General features: G+C 39.7%; 1 protein-coding gene across 1 annotated transcript in view; it reads left to right on the top strand.

Moving 5' to 3' along the window:
- The first annotated feature begins 95 nt into the window (after positions 1-95).
- LOC134648715 (uncharacterized) overlaps positions 96-15,724 on the top strand; it is a 28,419-nt gene continuing 12,790 nt past the window's right edge. The window contains exons 1-6 of the mRNA XM_063503223.1: positions 96-573; positions 5,342-5,527; positions 6,078-6,573; positions 6,655-6,711; positions 11,699-11,823; positions 15,093-15,415. Coding sequence (XP_063359293.1) covers positions 373-573; positions 5,342-5,527; positions 6,078-6,573; positions 6,655-6,711; positions 11,699-11,823; positions 15,093-15,415 — 1,388 coding nt within the window. The 5' untranslated portion in view covers positions 96-372. The remainder of the gene's footprint in view (positions 574-5,341; positions 5,528-6,077; positions 6,574-6,654; positions 6,712-11,698; positions 11,824-15,092; positions 15,416-15,724) is intronic.

Below are 15,724 nucleotides of genomic sequence, written 5' to 3'. Positions count from 1 at the left end.
TAATTTTAATTATTTAACGCCGCTTCCCATAAATGACACATATTTTTAGTAATAATCGACTCTTTTGATAAGACGGACGCGTATTACGACAGTTGGCGCGATATTCTTACTGTTCTGATAAGATGTATCGAATCTGTTTAGTGTGTATCGGAACGTTAAAGTGAATGTACTCAGCTAGGTACTCAAATGACAAATTAAAAAGTTTTATTTTTCTTATATTGGTACGAGATTTTATTGATTGTTTTCTTTCATAAGATTTTCGGGCAGACGGCGACTGAAATTGCAAGTTACTGTGATATATTTATTTTCAATATTTTACAATTCTTATAAAAGAATTAAATGAGCAGGGATAGCGAGTTATGTCTATAAGTAATGGAAGGTACAGAACTGGGTGGCGACCAGCAATTCTGTTTGAGATGGAACAATTTTCAAGCAAATATAACTTCTCAATTCGAGGCGCTGCGCGATGATGAGGACTTCGTGGATGTCACCCTGGCGTGCGAGGGACACAGGCTGGAGGCCCACAAAGTGGTTCTTTCGGCCTGTAGTCCTTATTTCAAGGAATTATTTAAAGTAAGTCGATCTTTCACTCCCCACACTTTGATGTGTCACCATTACAATGACTCTAGTGAAAGTTGTTATGTATAAAACACTTGATCTACTTACAAATGCCATGTCTTGCGTTCCGGTTAAGTACTTCTGATTTCATTTATTTGTACCTAATTAAAAATTGCACATGAAATTTTCTAATTGGCTGATTAGCATAATGATGTGCCATTGGGATTAATGTCCTTTGTTACTCCTGCAGGCTCAGCTCTTAATTAATGCATATTTTCACATTAGAAATCTCTTAGTTAGTGCATTTTTTTTTGGTATATAATTTCAAGGAATGCAATGTGCGGGTTTCATGTGGCTGAATTACTTTGGAGTGTGATTTGAAATTCAAACCATTCATTTTATTGTCTACTTTCATGATGCCTGCATTGTTAGAGCATTGATTAAAATACAATTAACCAGTTAATTACTCCTTTCTTTCCAACTGTCCTATGAGTTTTAGACAAGTGTTAAGTTACATGTAATTTTCTTCATTCATTGTCTTCGGCAAATGACACTTTACAGTTTAAATTAAATTCTTAGCAATCTAATCCTTAGTCAAAGATAGGGTTTATTAAAATGATATGATCAAGACAGATCAAACCTAGATTTTCATTGAAATATTTTCACATTACTTTAATATTGTATTGCAACGTCTATCTGCTATGGGACACACCCGATATTTTCCCCATGCTTTTTTATCTAACAATTATTTAGTTATCATATTATTTGGTTATCTCACACTTATCACATGTGCTTTATATTATGATAAATGATTTACCCACAGCATGCTGTCTTTTTTCTTTAAGCTTCAAAACTAGCTTAAAATATAAACATAATATTTAACAAATTAAATTGAACAGAACTGGGAGTCATAAACTCTAGTACTTACAAAAATAGGAGTCCTTAATTCATCTGGTACTTTTTCGTTTTGCATTATTTGGTGTTATATTTGCTGCAACAGTCTTGAGTTGTGTATTTTATCTTGGTTTCATGAGTTGTTATGTAGTTGATGCTTTCAATATTTTTATTATCAATTAAAACTTTTAAAACAATTGTTTATATTTTACAATTGATAAAGATGCTCATTAAGTCTAATTCCTTGTATGACTTATGACATCTCTAAAGTGTTAATCGTATTGGCAGATAATCACATGTGTAAACAATAAATGTGATTTTTATATAGGTAAAACAGTATTCTTAGCACAACAGAATAGGTATTTTAGGATTCATGAAAAATTGATTACCCTAACTTATAAAAATGGTCTTAGGAGACTCCCCAATTTTTTAAAGAAAAAATTTACAGATTTTTGAAAAATGTAGACAAAAACATAATCATAAACAATTTTTTGGTGCAATTGATTCCATTCCTATCCAACACCAAAGCTAAGCTTCTTAGAGATCAACATAGGTTAGGGCACTAGAAAAGCCAAACATTTAAGGAACTTTTTCATACTTTTACTGCATTAAGAAAATTAAATAAATAGAACCCAAAACTCAAAATGAATCAAGAGTACATAACATAGAGGGTCATATTATTAACTTGATTATACAATGATTGACATTGTCTGCAAGTTGACACATTCTCTCTTTATCAGGGGTGATTAACCTAATTGTAATGACACCATGTAATCAACCAGTCCCCATTGATTTACTAATGACTTGTCTCAAAGTACAAAGTCCAGTAATATTAACTTTATTTATGTTATGTTTCATAATCATAATTCATTTGGAAATGGGGAATATGCAGTGAATAATTAGGTAGTGATGCAAAGTTTTATGACTAAACCTATACCGGGCGTGTCTCACTCCGCGATTTCGTCGCTTTGCTACAGGTAGCTAAAAGTACATCCATTCGGCCCCAATTTTGGGGAAAGCCATAAGCCGCGCGTGGCGCTGTCACCACCTAGCGGCCATATCTGTGCTGATCGTAACAGACGCGTTTTGTTAGAGAGTGAGTGTTCTGTACTTAGTACTATTACTTATTCTGTGCCTATACCATTTGTGGTTAAAGTGGCATTAAGGTGCTTTTAGTTAAATTAGAAACAACAACTATTATTTCCATAATACACAAAGTGGCTTATGATTATGACTGAAGAGTTATTTCAATTACTGGCTATGGAGTATAATCCTAGTAACAGTGTCACAAAGTCCAAGAGGTTTTATAGGTAGAGGGTAGAGGTTGGCAAGTCCAACAGAAACTAAACTCATTCATTAATTCCTTCTTTCATTCATTCCTCTGTACCTACTCTATGCTCTATTTGCTTTACAATAACAGTCACATCATATTTCACTTTATGTGGTTTTAATTTAATATAATAAAATAATGATTTGTGACCATCAAGATGGTTTGCTAGTCTTCTCCTAAACAAACCAGCCACTAGACCTACTAGAGATAACTAACTTTCTTCACCTAGAGCTTTGGACATTATATGACGAAAATAAGAAAATATATACATTATTGAAATGTATATTAGGAGTAGTTTAATTGGGTACCATGATTATTATTTATTAATCTTTGTTTATATAAACAATGATCCATTGAAATTAAGTCATTTGGATCACTGAATAATCATTTGTTATTCATGGTTTTTTGGCTTATCATATAAAAAAAACAGAAACATGTTGTAGCACAAGTTTAAAACCTTCAATATATACTCATGGCCAAATTAGAGGAACCCCAAAAAAAAGCGGCCAAGTGCGAGTCGGACTCGCCCATGAAGGGTTCCGTATTTAGGCGATTTATGACGTATAAAAAAAAACTACTTACTAGATCTCGTTCAAACCAATTTTCGGTGGAAGTTTACATGGTAATGTACATCATATATTTTTTTTAGTTTTATCATTCTCTTATTTTAGAAGTTACAGTCATTTTAGAAGTCCCCCCGGACACACATTTTACCACTTTGGAAGTGTCTCTCGCGCAAACTATTCAGTTTAGAAAAAAATGATATTAGAAACCTCAATATCATTTTTGAAGACCTATCCATAGATACCCCACACGTATCGGTTTGATGAAAAAAAAATTTTTGAGTTTCAGTTCGAAGTATGGGGAACCCCAAAAATTTATTGTTTTTTTTCTATTTTTGTGTGAAAATTTTAATGCGGTTCACAGAATACATCTACTTACCAAGTTTCAACAGTATAGTTCTTATAGTTTCGGAGAAAAGTGGCTGTGACATACGGACGGACAGACAGACGGACAGACAGACAGACATGACGAATCTATAAGGGTTCCGTTTTTTGCCATTTGGCTACGGAACCCTAAAAAGGTTAAATGCTAATTTTGGAATTACTTAAGGTTCTTTAATATGTTCTGTGCTTAAGGTGCTGTAATCCAGTTATTTTTTTTGCGTTCCTCTAAATTTGTCCATGAGTATATAGTTTATTTCAAAATAATGCCCAAAAATTTGCTATCTTAAGTATTTAAAGTAATTTGGCAAACCTGAAACTTAAGTAAATAAATCTAATTTATACTAGCCATGATGTAACAGTAGTACCTTACACATTTTAAGGCTGACACAAATCTTATCACGAATTAAAATCATCGAAATTATAGATCAGATGTTTTTGGCGTCAAAGATAACTATGGGTTGCTTATGCAACAAGCACATAGATATAGATAATTCAGTGATTATTTTTATTACATAATATAACAAAATCAAAGGAATTGAATATCCGGTAGCGTGATATACGGCTCGGCTTGATAAGATCTGGAAGGACCGTAGTATATTAAGACAGACGAAGGTTAGACTTGTGCGTTCTCTAGTTTTCCCAATCTTTTTGTATGGTTCGGAGACATGGACAATCCGAGCCAATCTGACCAAGCGTATAAACGCGTTTGAGATGTGGTGTTGGCGCCGTTTACGAATACCGTGGACAGCAATGCGTACCAATGACTCCATACTGGAAGAGCTAATACGCATAAAACGCCGGTTGTCAACGATATGCCAGGACCAAATGCTTGCATACTTCGGACACCCCTCACGTCGCTCTCCTGATAGTCTGGAAAGAGTGATAATGGCGGGCAAAGTTGAAAGGTCGAGACCTCAGGCCCCTCCTCCTACTCGATGGTGTTCTCAAATTACGGCATTGTAGTTCTATGCAATTAAAACTGCACGAGGCCATGCGCTTGGCGGGGAACAGAACCCTAGGGCATGGAGGAAACTGGTCTTCAACAGACAGGACATGATGTCACGATCTCACGATCCTCAGTATTGAGGGACCGACTGAAGAAGAAGCGTGATATAACACATTGTGTATTACATTACTACTTTTTAATTTTACTGCTTGATTTTATGAGCGCTTTTATGACGTCATTTTTTTATAAGGCAAATATGACGTATGAATAATTACGCCGGACGCTCGACGATTTGAATGCGACATTGTACCTGCTGACAGTGCTGACTCGGAGAAATACTTTCTATTACGTAATTTTCAAGTGTATTGTTATACGCAAAATGCCGTTTTTCCGTTTCCGTTTAATTTATATCATATATAAATGTATACATTATATACATACATATTATAGACCGGTCTTAATAATGTACCTATAGGTACTTAGGTACAGATTAATTTAAAAAAGTGATACCTACTAAAAAACTTAATGTAGTTAATACGTTCTACGTCAAAATTTAATTCGCGCGTATTACAATTCAACACAATCGAATTTAATATATCTACATCAACTGTGCTCTTCGAACATGTAGCTTTAGACAAAATATATAATTTGAGCGGTTTGTTCCAGAACAACCCATGTCCGCACCCCATAATATTCATGCGCGACTGCGAAGTATCGCACGTTCGTGCGCTGCTGCAGTTCATGTACGCGGGGCAGGTCAACATCGCTCAGGCGCAACTGACAGCGTTCCTCCGCACTGCTGACGCGTTGCAGATCCGTGGGCTGACCGACTGCTCGCAGCACAACGACAAGGTACGACGGCGGTCCATATACATGCAGGTCAACATCGCTCAAGCGCAACTGACTGCGTTCCTCCGCACTGCTGACGCGTTGCAGATCCGCGGGCTGACCGACTGCTCGCAGCACAACGACAAGGTACGACGGTGGTTCATATACATGCAGGTCAACATCGCTCAAGCGCAACTGACTGCGTTCCTCCGCACTGCTGACGCGTTGCAGATCCGCGGGCTGACCGACTGCTCGCAGCACAACGACAAGGTACGACGGTGGTTCGTATACATGCAGGTCAACATCGCTCAAGCGCAACTGACTGCGTTCCTCCGCACTGCTGACGCGTTGCAGATCCGCGGGCTGACCGACTGCTCGCAGCACAACGAGAAGGTACGACAGCGGTTCATATCCATGCAGGTCAACATCACTCAAGCGCAACTGACTGCATTCCTCCGCACGGCCTAGAGGACACCTAATGCCTTAGTGCTCCCAAACTAAACACTTAATTAATTGCACAATTAGCTTGCAGACTGTTATAAGTGTTGGTTTGACATTATCGTTTTGTTTACAGAAAGTGAATCGAAAGTCTCCTCCTTCCCAACTCCGTAATTTGCTCAGCGCCAAGCCGTCACAGTCTACCTCCTCCTCCAAAGCCGCAAGCCAAACCGTCGACGCGTCCGACGACCCTGACAAGGCCGCCAGTCGCCGCTCCACCATCAATTCTCCCGATGCTGCCAGAAACAATCTCACTGATGAAACTCCTTCCCAAACGTCTAGTCAAATGAGGCCTAATAATGATGACTATAACGAATGCACCTACCCGACCATACGGGTGAAAACTGATCTCGAAGCTACCGACGTCAAGACCGAGGAGAACGACATTCTCATGGACCCGGGGGGCTCGGACCGACCCGACGTAAAGTGTCAAGATTTCAACGCGTCCGATCTTTTAGAACCAAAAATGGAAGTCATGGAACAGGAGGCCAGCGACGAGGAGCGCTCCAGTTTCCCGCAGATTTACTACAACGAGAACAACACACTCGCGAACCCCTTCGCGGCCCTGCAAGGTCAGTCAAAATATTCTTTGTAACTTTTGTTAATACTTGCAGTCTTCACGCGTGGCTAACAATCGTTTTTTTGTCCTTTAGGAAACATGGATCTCATGAGCGGAATGAACGCCGACGTCCGGGAAGACAGCGCGGAAGGTGAATATTGTCATATCTGTAATCAGTTTCACATCATTATCACACGCACACGTCGACTCGGACAGCCGCGCCCCCGGCGAACCTTTAGCACAGTAGTGGAGGAGGCGGTCGGCTTGGTGCACGGTGCAGGTGGCTAGGCGCGCGGGTGTCGGGCGACGGCGGCAGCCGCAGCGTCCCCGTCGGCGGCGGCGACGCTGCGGCTGGGCAGGCAGTGCGAACGTGGTGTTGTTGGCAGCGGGCGGAGGCGGAGGGGTGCGCTGCTCGCGCTGCGGCCGCCGGTACAGCAACGCGTCCAACCTGCGCCAGCACGTGCGCCTCATCCACGAGGCGCAGCCCGTGGCCTGCGCGACGTGCGGGCGCTGCTTCAAGACGCCGCTGTACCTGCGGCGCCACACGCTGGCGCAGCACCTGGGCCGGCTGCAGCCCGCCGCCGGCAAGAGCCCGCCGCCGCTCGTCGCCCAGCCCGCGCAGCGCTTCCCCATGTAGCCTCCGCCGAGGACCGCCCGAGCGACAGATGCGGCCGCGCCGGGAACTGATCGCCCGACTTAACGTAGCGTACTAGCGATCCGCCCGCCTCGCATTCCTATTTCGCTAAAAACATATATTTTTATTTTTATCGCACGTCTGCTCTAAAGTATAATCCGGTACGTGTTATGTCTTCGAGGGGCGTATCGCATCTCTCGCTCCGGGTTTGCGTAGATGTGACTTTAAGGTCGTAATGAAGACTGTCAGTAGATTTATCTAGTCTGTGATCGGAGTGTCGCCGGGGGCCTATCTGCCGTCACACCTTTCCGCTTATTGCGTGCCTTTCGATAAATATACCGAGTGCCAGATGTAGGTTGCTTTGACGAGTCCCCGTTCCCCGTTCGTTGATCCGGTAATCCGAGATGATAGCTCCCTACTCATAATACCTATACTCGGTTCGGCCGCGCTTATTCAGAGACGTTGCGGTGGCGATTATGTTGTTTACTGGGAAGTACTCGGGAACAATGCGATGAGTCAGCGGCTAACGGGGCCTCGTTAAAGGGAATACACAAGTACCTTCCTTTCTGACAATAGACTGATTGTTGTTAAAGCATTTGTTGCGACCGGTGCTGATTTTACAAGAACATAGGTTATTTACAGGTTACAATGTACATACATTATACATACACGTTATCCACAAATTGCCCGCCGCTTGCCGCCGCATCTAGAAGTAAATAAGGTGTATTTTCGTAATAGAGAGTAGTTTTTTGTACCGCGCGGCGGAGGGCGGCGCGCAGTCCGTTTTCTTTGTCGAGTCCGCGGACTGGTGTAGTTCTCCGGAGATACATTATATTCGCCCACAGCAATAGTCATATTTTTATACACAATAGATTTTATCTTTACACGATGTTATTGTTGAGTGATTGGACGGCTCCCGGTTAATAGTTTGTAAAGTGTCAGATGAAAATGGTCATTAATAAATGTCTTCAAAATCATATATTGTCTAGAGGAACATAATAATTAATTATTTAATATTAGTTATGGTTTATAGTCAAACATATAGTTTGCCATAGTTCTCTGAATCGCGCTGGGTCGCGTTTTTAATAAAGGAGACATTTAACAAGAGGTGTAGTTACTGTAGTTCAGTAAACGATATACACTTATTTTTGTAAGTAGCTTTTTAATTTTGATCCATTAATTTTTATAGTCGCGGTATAAGGTGATAAAATTTTGCCATGGTGTCACATCTAGTCATTTCCCAGCAAAAGCATTTAGAAAAGCGTTTATTTAAAGGTATCTATGATTAGGGTTGTGAATTACAATATTAGTTTATCATTTTAAAGTTAAAGGATATCCGAATAGAGGTGTGATCTCAAAGTGACTATTTCTTACGATGATCTCTAAATTTCCATTTGCATTTATTTTAATTAAACTATATAGCTTAAAGTTATAATTGAAAGTCTAATTGAATCCAAAAAATAATCCTAGATTATATTGATTGCAATAATATAAATTATTCTTGGAATTAATCGCTTATATTAATCTATTAGTAAGGTATTTGAAAAAAGCACTTTCGAATTTCAATAATTTTAATCCAATTACTAAGTTAAGATGCGGTGCAGCTTTCGTAATTGATCGAACGAGTATATGTAATGTTTAGAAAACGATCTCTTCGCACTTGCCGAGTTCTATAGTCATTTTTGGAACTAGCAATTTTATCAATACAATGTAAATTAAAATAATATTATAACACCGTCGGAACACTATTTCATATGAATTATCGGAATTGTTTTGTCATGTTGTTGACACTGTTCTGGCTTAGGCCATACTCGTAGGGCGTAACGGCTAAGAACTTGCATCTAAACTGGGCGGTCCGTTTAGGCCAATATTTTGATTCGCGAAATTTGTTTTTGAATGCCGCCACGTTGGAATTGCCGTTTCTTATCGACATGATGGTTCTCTCTAAAGTAGTTGTAATGCTGTATTCCCTTGAAAGCAGCTGTTAAAACAAGAAAGAAATGAAGAGGGCGAAACACGAAACTCTAAATTTCATTATATGCCACTCTATCGCTCCAATATGCAAATGTGATAAAGAGGTAGTTCGTTATCTGCCATTTCGATGCGTGTTTCGAGGTAGGCCTTCTGAATCGGAAACGTCATTCAAGGTGTTTGGCGTCTCGATGGAATGGCCTAGGCCAGGCGGAACGTACAGTTTGAATGTTTGGTCGTTGCTGGCCTTTCTTGCAATACTTATTTAATTTAAGACCTCTGTTACAATAATATGCACTATAAAGGACTCAGTTTACTTGTTACACGTTTTACACACAACACCACACTACCAATAGTTAAATCATACATTTTCTTACGTGATTAAAATAACGTGCCATCACAGTACAATTGAAGGGATGTTTACAAAAACAACATAACTGACTACACTGGTTGACACCTGAAACGATTAACAATGTTCTTAAAAGAGTGTCAACCGCTCTAAGCAGTTATGTTGTTTTCGTAAAATCCCTTCAATTTATAACAGAACTTTAACCTTTTCCACGCCGTGTCACTCACAAAAGCTGTCACTCAGACGCCACATCATTGAAGTGTCAAAACTGAAGTTGAACTTTATGTATATGCACGTAGGTCGATGTTGCTCTGTGGACCGATTAATCGGTCTTTGGCGTTGAACCTACGATGCGGATATATCGGTCATTGGCGTCCAAAAGGTTAAAGGAAAAACTATCATACAATTGAGATGACAAATTTTAATCATGTAAGAAAAAAACGCCATAGAAATAAATACCTACATATTTTTATTTCTATATACAACAGATATACATATTTGTTTGTTTTACTGTGGAACTGTTAATTTTAGGTTGTATATATCGTTCATCATTATGTACATAATTATTGTAATTTTTTACTAAATATCAGAAAATAAAGTTCTACAAAGGCATAAGTTTTTAGTTGTTAACGCTAACGCAATACATGTTATTCTTAATTATACTTTCTGACGCCATAGGTACGTACATTTTCTTAACTTTAATTGCGTTTCTGCATTCGACGCTTATGATCAAGAGTCATTAACACGGGTATTTTATATAATTGATAATGCAATATTTACCTACGTAGTGCGATTAAGTAATTCCGGTACAGATAATGTAGGTATTCTGTGATCATCAGCGTCGCCAAATATTAATTGACGACACTTATACGTGATAGTTATAACAATTGCTATGGTCAAATATTCAGCCCATTATCAAACGAGTTTCAAACGTCAACATAGAAAAATCGAAAAACGTTATGCTATCTGCCTCCATCGCTCTGGCATTATTCGAGCGATAGGGAGGCAGATAAAGAAATTTCGTTTTTCGCGGTAGGGCCTCTGTTTTGTTTTGGTATTTTCAACGCATTAATTACAGGCCACACTCTTATCTGACAAATTTTAAACTTTATTGCAAGGCGGTAAGGCCTACCAATGGTCCAATAAGAGTGTTGCTGTTAGTACCTTGGATGTTTTAAATAGAAACTTGTAATTATAAGCTATTTTGCGCCAGAATAGATAACGGCGCGGGTTCACGCGAGGAGGTTGAATTGATGACCACAATCATTGTTGGTAACTGTCACGTGAGAGTGGTAACGTTCTGTTTAAAAAGATGAGAATTAGGCTATGTAATGGTTTCGTATAAAACAAATTACAACGTAATAACGTATGTTAGTCAACTTAAATCGGGAAATATACTTGTTTATTTGACTTATTTTTAAGAACTAATTTGTTCAATGTGTACTATTTTATTTAATTAATTACCTACCTAAGTTATTTTGAAATAGGTAATTTACCACATATTCAGCAGAACCTTGTTGGTGTTAACATATAGCCATATGTCATACCTACGCCGGCTACGCCAATTCTCATCTTCTTCGGAACGTTTCATTTCATTTGGACCGTGTTTGCCGTCCCTCCTTGCTCCTTATCACTTTAAATCCTTAATATCGCGATATATTCAGCAAACACGACCATCTGAAATGAATAATGATCGACACAATGACATGCGCATTTATGTCAGCCCGGGGAAAATGTCGTATTTTCTTTATCCATTACTCCATTTTGACAAAGGCGAGACCTAAATTGTACACGAGTGTTGATAAAGAAAACCACAGACTGTGTGCGGCGAGGAAACTACGCGGTTCCATATTTGCGCGATTATGACTTAAGTATACGACTTAGTAAGGAAAACATTGTACGCCATCGAGAGGTTAAAAACGGTGATCTATAGCTCGTTTACACTAGGTCACCTGCCGTTATAGAAGGTGATTGTCAAATTGGGCTCCAATACCTATAAATGCGCTTTGGAACTGCGTAGTCCCCTCTCCGGACAGCGAAATTCTAAGATCATCTGTCTTCAAGAGCGATGGAGACAGACGGTCTTTCGTATTTCGAAAACCTGCGTAACGCTTTTCGTACGACAATTTGCGATATGAGACGGCCCTTACCCCGTCGCCTTAGTGTAATGTATGATGTTGTCAGCGGGGCGGTGGGACGGGCGACGCAACCGGCCGGTGCCGGACGCGGTGTGGCTCGAGCAGCATCGGCGCGCGCTGCCCTTCGTGCTCAAGCGAGAGAACGAACGAGGCGCTGCCGCACCACGGCTGGTAAATATGTTTAATTATTTTATTTTCTTATAGTTTTGTGTGACAGCAGTCAGCTGACATTATGCTAGACGCATCATACGGTCGCGGACGTAGGACACTACTGGTGGAGCGTCCTTAGGCCGCTTATATACGTCCGTTGTTTTCACTGGGCAATAAAATTGTCCGTGTTAGGCATTAGGCAACGCTATCTTGTTTTCTTGGGTGTAGGTACCGGTAGCCACATACAAAACTGATGAATATATACATACAAACGGCAATTAAGGATTCTTACTAAGGCATATGAAGAAAGGAGGAGCCAAATTAACTCCCGCTACAGTAGGGAAAATAAAGGACCGTTCATATTTTCTATCTATAAAACCGTTTATATTTTCCGAAGCGCTGGTGGTCTAGCGGTAAGAGCGTGCGACTTGCAATCCGGAGGTCGCGGGTTCGAACCCCGGCTCGTACCAATGAGTTTTTCGGAACTTATGTACGAAATATCATTTGATATTTACCAGTTGCTTTTCGGTGAAGGAAAACATCGTGAGGAAACCGGACTAATCCCAATACGGGCCTAGTTTACCCTCTGGGTTGGAAGGTCAGATGGCATTCGCTTTCGTAAAAACTAGTGCCCACGCCAATTACTGGGATTAGTTGCCAAGCGGACCCCAGGCTCCCATGAGCCGTGGCAAAATGCTGGGACAACGCGAGGAAGATGATGATGAAAACCGTTTATATTTTCTTCCCGTATGCCATTGCCAGTCGACGTATTTCCTATTCCTATAACTTAAAATTAACTCAAACCAAACCTATTTCATTTTATCTCCTGGGTTGAAAGGTCAAATGGCTGCCATTTCTGCCTACACTAATCTAAATATCTTTCTTGCGAATTGGTAATAAACCAACCATGATTGTACAAAATGGTTACAATAGTACTTTACTACTTTTGAATTTTGTGAGTACGCTATTGGAATTACCTACTGTATAAATGTTTGTAAGATACTGTATTTTGATGACAATAGAGTCCATTTCAGGATATTACTGGTTGCCTGTGATGCGCAAATACCTAGGTATTCGCTTTTAATAAAAAATCAATCTAGTCAAGAGTTATCATATATGTAAATTTTGGTGTTTCTGTAAACAAAAGAACTGAAATACGCGGCTATACAGACTTGTGAAGCTAGTCTTAATATTTTCGTTTAGGTATATTACGAGTGGATTATAAACTTCTGACAACACGGGATTGTTTCAAAATTTAAGTAAATTATGTATTAGTTTCACGTAAGATGAGGAAATTGACTCCTGATAACAACTTATTCAACATAGCACCATTCTGGGTGGTCTGATAACAAATAATGGTACACATCATGTGATGATGCCGTCTGGAGGTACCTTATTATTAGTCTGTAGAATTACCTAACGTCTCAATGAAGTCCGGTTTGTAGTTTTAATGCTAACTCATTGTCATTATCAACAACATAATGAAACCACAATAGTTTTTTTTTAATATTAATACCTTAAATGTAGCATGCATACAGCTACAGGGATGTTATTCAACTTTTAGCCATATTTTGTGAGGAATATGTATATGTATAATAAAGGTAATACTGAGCAACTTCCCTTATGGGACCAACCCCGAAATCTCGTACAGACTCTGTAAGGGCACAGCAATTTAGTACTATACATACTTTTTGTTACAAGTACTTAAAATTAAACTTATTAAGTACATTGGCACAGCCGTGTTGGTAAACTTAATAACAAATGTATACAATTTGCCTGATTAGATATCGATGTTTCGTATGGGAGAGCTAAATTATTTTTTGCTATCTCGAGAATGGAAATGTAAAAGTTGCTCAGTATAATCTATACTTATATTCAACTCGCAAATTGGAAGGGTTAAAAAACATGGTGTATTGTAATGTTTTGTTTTACATTATAAAACGTTCAAAATTATAAGGCCCAAATATTTTAAGTACATTAAACTCGGATCTCTGGGTAAACATAAAATGACTATAATAATGAATATTTGCTGTGAGATATGGGAGCATGAACCTAGCCAGTGCCTGATTGCAGTCATGGGTCGGAAGCTAAGGACAAAGTTCTTTCCCTACGTTATCACTTCTCTAAATAGTGCGCAGATAGTTGTCATTAAACTATAGTATGCTAATTATGTTATATATACATGTCAAACTAGTATGGAATAAGGGCTTTCCATTAGATATGTACAATGTATAGTGTTGTGAATAACGCTCATTTCGAGGCTTTAAAGTCTCGAGCCACAGAATAAATAATAGTACTAAGTACAGACGACTCACTCTCTAACAAAACGCGTCTGTTACGATCAGCACAGATATGGCCGCTAGGTGGCGACAGCGCCACGCGCGGCTTATGGCTGTCCCCAAAATTGGGGCGGAACGGATGTACTTTTAGCTACCTGTAGCAAAGCGACGAAATCGCGGAGTGAGCCACGCCTGCTCGAGCCCTTAAGACTCTCGAGGCTTAACGCCTCAATGGCAGCAAAGACGATTTCTTACATCCATACGCGTAAAATAAATAAATACAATTCTCAAATATAGTCGAGTCTTGAAGACTTACGAGTCTTGTGGGCTCGAGTCTTAAGCCTAAAAATAAGCGTTATTCACAACACTGACAATGTATCAAAATGGAAGAGGAGGTTAACGTTAGACTGGGAAACCAGTTTCCATCGACACTAGGCGGGGTATTTTGTAGTTTATGTCTGCGACAAAGCTATGTCAACTATGAAAATAAACACATTTTGGCTATGTAAATTCTTAGGTATTTCGACAGAGCCGATATTACAAATACTTGTGATAAAGTAGTTAGTAGGTAACAATTTTTACATGTAATTAGCTAATCATATTTAAATGCAAAAATATATGTTTTTCTTTATTTTTTGTTGTTTTGTTATTTACTTTGGAGAAAAACGAGCACTACCAAACACTGAAATCACTCTGTGTAAATATTTTATTTTACTTACTACAAATTTTTGCTACAAATTGGTGCCCTCAGATATGATACTTCATCTAGTTACATTATACTGAGATGTAACCTTATTTGCATCTTATTTGAGACAAATTGGCGTAGGGTTATCAGTGGCGGCGCGTCAAACATATCCATAGGCAAGCCGGGGCTAATTTGGCTTACATATTTCCTTTACAACTCTGCTCAAACGTCCAAAAACAGGCAAGCCGGTGGGAATCGGCTTTTATGGACGCGCCGCCACTGAGGGTTATCATTATCACTCATCATGTTGATAAATCTGTGTTCAGATAAAACTCGGCGAGGGCGTTGAGATTCGCGAGGAGCTGCTCCGGGGGGTGAAGTGGGGGGATTACAGGAAGGTGACGCGGGGGTTAGCCGCGGCGCTGTTCTCGCCCATAGAGCTGGCTACGTGCTCCGTGACGGGGCAGCGCTGGTCGCGTGCGGGTCAGGAGTCCCGGCCCACGAAGCCGCCGCTCGACCGCCGCCGCGTGCACGCGCTCATATCCTACGTGAGCCGACACTTCCCCGACGTGGAGGTGTCCCGCATAAAGCAGGTGCTCGCGTACAAGTGCAAGGAGAACTGCGCCGCGCTTAGGATGAGAACTGCGAGGTAAGTTGCTTCAAATTATGCTTAGTATCAGCCATAGACGGGCGAATACTAAGACGGTTAAAGTAGTGTACAACGTAGCCGCAAATTTGCTGCTGAAGAGCTATACTGGGAATGGGATGCATAATGTATGGGGCCGTACAACTCTATCTAATAGGGATGATGACACATGTTGAATTTTATAACAAAATCAAGTAAAATAGATAGCAAACGAGCAATTTATCACAATAATGTGGATATTAAAATAAAATATTGAAAAATTACAAAAATACAGGACCTGAAAGTTTCAAAATTTTAGTTTTTTTTTTTACT

This window comes from Cydia amplana, chromosome 6 (genome assembly GCF_948474715.1).
Source record: "Cydia amplana chromosome 6, ilCydAmpl1.1, whole genome shotgun sequence".
Taxonomy (NCBI): domain Eukaryota; kingdom Metazoa; phylum Arthropoda; class Insecta; order Lepidoptera; family Tortricidae; genus Cydia; species Cydia amplana.
The sequence above is the reverse complement of the archived record's forward strand: the minus strand, read 5'-3'. Positions and strand labels throughout refer to the sequence as shown.